Source organism: Erinaceus europaeus, chromosome 19 (assembly GCF_950295315.1).
Source record: "Erinaceus europaeus chromosome 19, mEriEur2.1, whole genome shotgun sequence".
In the NCBI taxonomy this organism is placed as follows: Eukaryota; Metazoa; Chordata; class Mammalia; order Eulipotyphla; family Erinaceidae; genus Erinaceus; species Erinaceus europaeus.
In genome coordinates this window covers 1,517,510-1,526,485 of record NC_080180.1, presented here as the reverse complement: position 1 = coordinate 1,526,485, position 8,976 = coordinate 1,517,510, and the positions used below count along the sequence as shown (strand labels likewise).

The 8,976-nt window shown below is 54.0% G+C and overlaps 1 protein-coding gene across 2 annotated transcripts in view; it reads right to left on the bottom strand.

Moving 5' to 3' along the window:
* Positions 1 to 381: 381 nt before the first annotated feature.
* FLVCR1 (FLVCR choline and heme transporter 1) overlaps positions 382 to 8,976 on the bottom strand; it is a 30,613-nt gene continuing 22,018 nt past the window's right edge. Inside the window, exons 7-10 of one of the 2 annotated variants that reach the window (XM_060178408.1) lie at positions 7,232 to 7,337; positions 6,389 to 6,500; positions 2,712 to 2,779; positions 382 to 630 (exon numbers count right to left, since the gene is read on the bottom strand). In XM_060178408.1, coding sequence (XP_060034391.1) covers positions 556 to 630; positions 2,712 to 2,779; positions 6,389 to 6,500; positions 7,232 to 7,337 — 361 coding nt within the window. In that variant the 3' untranslated portion in view covers positions 382 to 555. Of the gene's footprint in view, positions 631 to 2,711; positions 2,780 to 3,806; positions 3,927 to 6,388; positions 6,501 to 7,231; positions 7,338 to 8,976 lie in introns of those variants that run through there. The other variant, XM_060178409.1, reaches the window with a different exon arrangement.

Sequence of the window (8,976 nt, the reverse complement as noted above, 5' to 3'; positions counted from 1 at the left end):
TGGGACCTTGGCGCCTCAGGCATGAAGGCTTTTTGCGAAGCTGTTATGCTGTGTCCCATCCTGTCAGACTGTCCCGGCTGCGGCTCTGAGGCCCTGAGGCCGCGGGTTTGAGCCTCGGCACCACCATAGGCCTGCACCGCGCCCTGGTGTCTGTCTGTCTGTCTCTCTCATTAGGAAAATATTAATCGAGATCTTCAGAAGCAAAAATAAGGCTCTGTGAGCGGCTTTTTGAACACGACGCATCAATCAGTGGAGGAGTGGAGGCGGCGGCCCCAGACACGGCAGCTGCAGCAAGAAGCCGCTGCCTGCCGCCCCTCGCTGCCCCTCACAGCCCCTCTGCGGTCCCGGGAGGGACTCGGGACACGGGACATGGGACTCAGGACACGGGACCTGGGAACGGCATCTTCTGACGGGCTACGCCTGAGGAGGGGAAGGGCAGCGGGCACAGAGCCGGGTGTCGTGAGGGGCGGCTGGGTCCGAGGCACAGCGGAGCTCCGTGAAGAGTGAAGCGGAGAGGTCCCGCACTGTCCCGCACTGTCCCGGTCGGTAGCAGCGTCAGATGGCCGACTCCAGCTGCGGGCCCATCAGCCTGCTCCCGGCCTCTCGCTCCGTGGGACTGTCGGCCGGCACCTGCGGGAGACCCCGGGCTGGGTCACGGCGCCGCGCGGCCCTGGGGGACCAACACAGACACAGACAGACAGACAGAGCGGCCCTGGGGCACCCAGACACAGACAGACAGACAGACAGACAGACAGAGCGGCCCTGGGGACCCCGACACAGACAGACAGAGCGGCCCTGGGGGACCCAGACACAGACAGACAGACAGAGCAGCCCTGGGGACCCCGACACAGACAGACAGAGCAGCCCTGGGGGACCCAGACACACAGAGTGGCCGGCAAAGGAAACGAGGGACAGGACGGGGCGCAGCCGGTCAAGCGCGCGTGTCAACTCTCACAGGGACCCGGGTTCGAGCCCCCAGTCGCCACCCGCGGTAGGGCAGCTTCATGAACGAAGCAGGGCGGCCGGGGTCTCTCCCTCTGTCCCTGTCGCCCCCCGCGTCACCTTCTGGGCCTCCGTCCAGCAAGCAGAAAACAAAGCACCGTCCACACACGACAGGGAGCAGGAAAAGAACGGACGGGAGTGCTTTCGAGACTCAGGCTCCACAGTCCCGGGTTCAATTCCAGCACCTCCAGCCAGAGCTGGTATAAAATGAATTAAGGACAGGAGGGGCGTACAGTGGCATCCAGCAGATACACGGTATCTTTAAACAGAAAAAAGGAGAAGAGAGGCCAGGTGGTGGCGCAGCTGGTCGGGCGCACACACTACAGCGCACAAGGACCCGGGTTCAAGCCCCCGGACCCCACCTGCAGGGGGGAAGCTTTACGAGTGGTGAAGCAGGGCCGCAGGCGTCTCTGTCTCTCTCCCTCCCTTCCCTCACAATTTCTATCTCCAATAATAAATACATTAAAAAATGCAAAAAAAAGGGAAGGGTCTTGATGTTTTACTTGACAAAGGAGAAGGACACTGCAACTCAATAATGAAAATATGGGGAGGGAGTCGGGCAGTAGCGCAGCGGCAGCGGGTTAAGAGCAGGTGGCGCAAAGCTGAAGGATCCCGGTTCGAGCCCCCGGCTCCCCACCTGCAGGGGAGTCGCTTCCCAGGCGGTGAAGCAGGTCTGCAGGTGTCTGTCTTTCTCTCTCCCTCTCTGTCTTCCCCTCCTCTCTCCATTTCTCTCTGTCCTAGCCAACAACAATGATATCAACAACAATAATAATAACCACAACAAGGCTACAATAAGGGCAACAAAAGGGAACAAATAAATATTTTAAAAAATATGTGTAAATATGTGGAAAGAGAATATGGCTAGGCCACTTTCTCTCTGGACGTCACCTGTAATTTTAAAAAAGGATTACTCGGGTGGGGTATAGCATAATGGTTATGCAAGGAGACTTTCATGCCTGAGGTTCTCAAGTCCCAGGTTCAATCCCCCACGCTGCCACAAGCCAGAGCTGAGCAGGACTCTGGTAAAAAAAAAAAAAAAAAGAAAAGAAAAGGAAAAGAAAGAAAAAAAGGATTACTCAAAAGATGAGAGAGGGAGAGGGAGGGAGACACAGAGAGAGAACACTCCTGACACCTGTGGTGACAGGCATGGAACTCTGCGTCATTTTGCTGTGTTTCAGCACACAGAGTGCATGGCTTAACTTTTTTCAGTCGTTGAGTTGGCTGAGGAGAGGGAGAGAGAGAGGGAGAGGGAGGGAGAGGGAGAGAGAGGGAGAGGGAGAAGGAGAGGGAAAGGGAGAGAGAGGGAGAGAGAGGGAGAGGGAGAGGGAGAGGGAGAGAAAGGGAGAGGGAGAGGGAGAGGGAGAGAAAGGGAGAGGGAAAGAGAGGGAGAGAGAGAGAGAGGGAGAGAGGGAGGGACAGAAAGAGAGAGGGAGAGGGAGAGAGAGGGACAGAAAGAGAGAGGGAGAGGGAGAGGGAGAGGAAAGGAGAGGGAGAGGGAGAGGGAGAGGAGAGGGAGAGGGAGAGGGAGAGGGAGAGGGAGAGGGAGAGGGAGAGGGAGAGGGAGAGGGAGAGGAGAGGGAGAGGGAGAGGGAGAGGGAGAGGGAGAGGGAGAGGGAGAGGGAGAGGGAGAGGGAGAGGGAGAGGCCTCACACTCGGCCAGGCGCACCCCCCCCACCCCCCTCCCCGGGGAAAGACACTCGCTCACTCACCGCCTTCACGTCCCCGTTGGCGACGCCTATGTTTACATTGTGTCTCCTCAGGTCAGACTTGATCAGCGCTGAAACAGAAGCAGCGGTGTGGGCGTGTGGGGTTACCAGCGATCAGACGGCGCCCGGCGCCTCCCTCTCTCTCTCCCTCTCCCTCTCCTGCTGTCACGGCCCGGAACATTCAACCAGCTGTTCCTCCCTCTCTGAGCCAGGCAAGACCCATGAGCAAGGGATTCATTCAAGTCAAGGGATTCGCGTGTGAAAAAACGGGGTGTGGTACTCTCGTGCCTGAGGCTCCACAGTCCCAGGTTCAATCCTCAGCACCACCATCAGCCAGAGCTGGTATCAAAAGATAAAATAAATAAAAGGAGGAGCTTATGGTGGTATCTAATAGGAAGCAAAATATCTTTAAAAAAAAAGGGAAAGAAGGGAGTCGGGCGGTGGCACAGCGGGTTAAGCGCAGGTGGCGCTAAGCACAAGGACCAGTGTAAGGATCCCGGTTCCAGCCCCCGGCTCCCCACCTGCAGGGGAGTCGCTTCACAGGCGGTGAAGCAGGTCTGCAGGTGTCTGTCTTTCTCTCCCCGTCTCTGTCTTCCCCTCCTCCCTCCATTTCTCTCTGTCCTATCCAACAACAACAACTACAACAATAAAACAACAAGGGCAACAAAAGGGAATAAATAAATAAGAAAAAAAGAAAAAGGGAAGAGGGGGCCAGGCAGTGGTTAAGCACACACATTACAGTGCACAGGACACAGGTTTAAGCCCCTGGCCCCCACCTGCAGGGGGAAAACTTCAGGAGTGGTGGAGCAGGGCTGCAGGTGTCTCTTGTCTGTCTGTCTCTCTCTCTCTCGTGGCACTGTGACAAGGGCCCTTCCAAGCAGGTGACCCTGACATCAGGTGACTGACTGACGGCACGCGGGAGGGGCCCGGAGTGGCAGGACTCAGGAAGGAGGGGGGAACTGGGGGTTGTCGGCACAGAGAGTGCCCCTCCCCGGTACCAGGGAGCAGCAGATGCCAGAGGGAGGGCCAGAGTGGAGCTGGGTGGCTGAGTGGGCACTGCACGTGGCAGAACCCTCCTTCCAGTGAGAAGGGGAGAACCTACATGCCGTGGGGCTCAGCCCAGCAGTGACGGGGGAGGAGGAGGAGTGGCGCTGGCAGCAGGGGCCAGACCCAGAGACCTGGGGACATCTGAGGACAGCTCTGGCTCCGTGTCCTCGCCTGGGGACAGAGGGGGAGGAGCACTCGAGTGGAAAGCGGGGTGGGGAGGTGGCCAGCTCTGCACAGGCTGAGTGCAAGCTGTTCCCGGACATCTGGGCCCCAGGCAGCGAGTGGACAGACCGGTTTGAGATGGAGGCTGCGGTTCTGGAGAGGTTCGAGGGAGCACAGGGCGACTGGAGCCTATGAATGTGCGGGGGAGAGGCAAAGACGGCAGCCCCACAGCAGTGAGTGACCTACTCAAGGTGGAAATCAGATGGGAGCTAGTCTAAATGCCTGAAAATCACCTAACTTTTGTTTATTTATTTATTTTTAGATTTTAAAAAAACATTTATTCTCTTTTGTTGCCCTTTTTTTTAATTATTGTCGTTGTTAGATAGGACAGAGAGAAATGGAGAGAGGAGGGGAAGACAGAGAGGGGGAGAGAAAGACAGACACCTGCAGACCTGCTTCACCACCTGTGAAGCGACTCCCCTGCAGGTGGGGAGCCGGGGGCTCGAACCGGGATCCTTACGCCAGTCTTTGCGCTTTGTGCCACATGTACTTAACCCGCTGTGCTACCGCCTGACTCCCAACTCTTATTTTTTAGCAAAGATCTGTTCCCCACTCCCTACCTGCAGGCGGGACACTTGACAAGTGCTGAAGCTGGTCTGCAGGTGTCTCCCTATCTCCCCTTCCCTCTCAATTTCTCTGCCCTGTCAAATAAAAATCCTGAATCCCCTGGGCAGACGCCCTCACCCGTGTGTCCCAGAACCTCCCCTCCCCAGAGCCCTGCCCCACTAGGAAAGACAGAGATGGACTGGGGGTGTGGATCCACCTGCCAACACCCATGTCCAGTGGAGAAGCAATGACAGAAGCCAGAACTCCCACCTTCTGCTCCCCATAAAGATCTTTGGTCCAGACTCCCAGAGGGATAAAGAACTGGAAACTCCCAACGCAGGGGATGGAGCAGGGGACTCTGGTGGTGGGAACTGTACCCATCTTATCTTACAATCTTGTTAATCATAATTAAATCATAAAAAAGGAAAAAATGGCGGCCGGGCATAGTGGGTTTGTAGTGAGCACCAGCAATAACCCTGGAGGCCATAAAAAATAAATAGTAAGGCTCAGCGGGGAAGCAATGACAGAAGCCAGACCTTCTGCACCCCACAGTGACCCTGGGTCCATACTCCCAGAGGGATAAAGAATAGGAAAGCTATCAGGGGAGGGGACGGGATACGGAGATCTGGTGGCGGGAACTATGTGGAGTTGTACCCCTCTTATCCTATGATTCTGTCAATATTTCCTTTTTAAAAAAATGAAATCAAATAAAAATAAAAAATAAAAAATAAATAAATATGGTAAATAAATAGTAAATATAATAAAAAAGAAAGAAAAATAAACGATTTGTTTATGAGCCAGGGAGACAGCATAATGGTTCTGCAAATAGACTCTCATGCCTGAGGCACTGAAGTCCTAGGTTCAATCCCTGCACCAGCATAAGCCAGAGCTGAGCAGTGCGCTGGTAAATAAATAAAATAAAAATAAAATAGAAAAGTTTTGAAAAAAGACTTTAAAAAAATAAGGACAACAAAAAGGGAAAATGAGTAAATAAATATTAAAAAAAAAAAAAAAGGCTCTTGTCTTAGGCTCCAAGGTCCCAGGTTCAGTTCCTGGCCCCACCATCAGCCAGGGTTGATCAGGGCTCTGGTAAAATAAAAATAAAATAGAAAAGTTTTGGAAAAAGATTCTCTTGTCTTAGGCCCCAAGGTCCCAGGTTCAGTTCCTGGCACCACTATCATCCAGAGCTGAGCAGGGCTCTGGCCTTTCTCTCTATATCTCTCTCATTAAAATAACTAAGGTCTATTTTTAAATTTTATTTCGTTGCTTAATAAAAGAGCCACAGCATCAGTCTGGCACATATGAAGCCAGGAACCTAGTGCTTGGGCCCAGTGCTTTACCCACTGCACCACCTCCTCGGCCGCTCCCTAATAAATCACGGGACTTATTTATTATTTCATTTTCCCTGCCTCTTAAAGAGACAGAGCATCCCTGTGGTGTATGCGGTGCTGGGGACTGAACCCGAGTCCTAGCTCAGCTCTGGCTGACTGATGGTAGTGCCTGAGACTCGACTGGGACCCCAGGACTCAAGGAGTCTTTGTAGACCTGCTGCCGGCTGAAGGAGGCTTTTCTCTGAGGAGAGTGTATCTGGGCACCGTGAAGAGATGAGGGTCCTGGGCAAGAATGAACGGGCTTCACACACAGGGAGGCCCCGGCTCCTCCAGTCAGGCTGACCCCAGAAGCCGCTGGCTGTCACTGTCCCAAGAGGCCACGGGAGGAAGCACTATAGGAACCGCGCCACCCTGCTTCCTGGGTGCTGGACAGACCCTGCTGAGTTCTCCACCCTCGACGGAAAGCCGGCCACAGCCACTCTCTAGCTGGTTTCTCTGCCCAGAGCCCCGAGAAGGGAAGAGACGCCCACTCACCTGTGAGGATGATGCCTAGAAACATCCACACACACAGGAAAAGGTTTCCTGCCTTGGGGCTGTAGTCTGACGTGAGCTTTCCTTGGGCCAGAGTGAACAAGATGCCAAAGATCTAAAATGGAACGGAAGCAGTGCTGCTGTGATGTCTGCTCTCTGATATGTGTCCCCATGTGTTCCCTCAACTCTCCTTCCTAGCCTCCGGCCTCTAGAAGCATTTCTTGGAAGGTGGAATCTTTTTTAGCCACCAAGGTCATCACTGGGTCTTGGTACCTGCATGACAAATCCACCATTCCCAGTGCCCATTTTTCTCCCTTCACTTTTCTTTTTTCTTATTTGACAGGACAAAGAGAAAGTGCGAAGGGAGGGGGAGACAGAGAGACACTTACAGTGGGGTTAGATAGCATGATGGTTATGCTAAGTGTCCCAGGTTCAGTCCCCTGCACCACTATAAACCAGAACTGATCAGGGCTCTGGTAAAAATAAAAGAGAGAGAGAGAGAGAGAGAGCTGAAGACCTGCCTCATGGCTCATAAAGCTTCTGTCCTGCAGGTGGGGAGTGGGGACTTGAACCCAGGACCTTGCACACTAGCATGTGCACTTAACCAAGTGCCCCGCCCACCCCTGAAAGGTGGAATCTGAAAAATGAAAGTGAGGTTCAGCTCAGGGTCCACTGGACAAGAGGGCGGACAATCTGCTTCTCCCCCCTCCCTCCCTCTCTCAATTTCTCTTGTCTTATCAAGTAAGTAAATAAATACAAGAAAGAATAAAGGAAACAAGGGAGGAAGGGTGTGAGGGAGGGAGGGATGTGGGCGAGGGCAGCGAGGCAGGTGGAGGGGCTGCCCACCTGGGCGGCGGCGTTCAGCAGGCCAGAGGAGGTGCCCTCGGGCTCAGGGTAGGTGATCTCCACGGCAAACTCGAAGCCCAGCGGGAGGTAGCCGGTCATGAAGAAGCTGAGGGAGGTGCAGACACGGGAGAGGGTCAGGACGACGCTGTCACGGGCGACCCCGGCCAGACAGCACCGAGAGGGGCACTGGGAGGTGCCAGGAAGGCACCTGGACTGTCCCCCAAACATTCACGACCAGGAGAAGTGGGCGCCTGGCCGTTTCTAGTCGGCTCTGTTTCTGGGAAAACTGTAGCCGGCCGTAGTGTCCTTTCTGGCTAGAGGCAGCTGCTCGGATTAGCGGATTTGCGAGGCGTACTCACTCCAGCACAGAGGAAAACAGCTGCAGATCACCTCTCAGCATCCTGAAGGAGGACACTCTCAGGGACAGGAGGTCGCTCTCGGACAGATGTACCTTGTCTGGCTAAGGCCCTGGGGTCCAGTCTGGCTCCGCGGGGAGCTGGGGGGGGGGGGCTGCATGGATGGTGGAGCAGTGCTGCGGGGTCTCTTTCTCCTCTTTCATTTACAGAAAGGAGGAAAAACTGGGGCTGGTCCAGACACAAGCGGAGATGTTCTGATTCGTTTATTACCAGATAAATGCAGATTAAGAAAGACCACACTGACATTCCACCTCACACCTGTGAGAAGTGGCTCCATCAATAAAACGAGAAGATCCGTGTGGGGAGGACGTGGAGAGAGAGAAGCTCTACCCACCGCACTGCTGGTGGGAGTGCCAACTGGGGCAGCCGCCATGGAGAGCAGCGCGGAGGAGCAGCCTTAAACAAGGAGCTGGGTAGTGGCACAGCGGGTTCAGTGCACGTGGCGCGAAGCACAAGGATTGGCATCAGGGTCCCGGTTCTATCCCCCGGCTCCCACCTGCAGGGGAGTCGCTTCACAGGCGGTGAAGCAGGTCTGCAGGTGTCTGTCTTTCTCTCCCCCTCTCTGTCTTCCCCTCCTCTCTCCATTTCTCTCTGTCCTATCCAACAGCAACGACATCAATAACAACAACAACGATGATAAACAAGGGTAACAAAAGAGGAAAAAATGTTTCTTTAAAAAAGAACCCTGGGAGTCGGGCAGTAGCGCAGTGGGTTAAGCGCACGTGGCGCAAAGCACAAGGACCAGTGTAAGGATCCCGGTTCGAGCCCCCGGCTCTCCACCTGCAGGGGAGTCGCTTCACAGGCGGTGAAGCAGGTCTGCAGGTGTCTGTCTTTCTCTCCCCCTCTCTCTATTGCTCTCTGTCCTGTCCAGCAATGACGACATCAATTAACAATAACAACTACAACAATAAAACAACAAGGGCAACAAAAAGGAATAAATAAATGTGAAAAAAAATTTTAAAAAGAACCCTGTGGTCCGGGAGATGGCACAGTAGATAAAGGGCTGGACTCTCAAGCATGAGGTCCTGAGTTCGAGCCCCGGCAACACATGTGCCAGAGTGATGTCTGGTTCTTTGTCTCTCTCCTCCTATCTTTCTCATCAATAAATAAATAAAATTTTATAAAAAAAAGAACCCTTAAACAAATAAAGATGGAAACGACATAGGACCCAGCAATTCCGCCACTAGGCATTTACCCAAAAGGTAGAACGACACGGATTCTGAGGGGCACGTGCAGCCCCATGTTCACAGCGGCTTTATCCACGAGAGCAAAAGCCTGGAAACACCCAGAATGTCCTTCCACAGACGCCTGGGTGAGAAAGCTATGGGC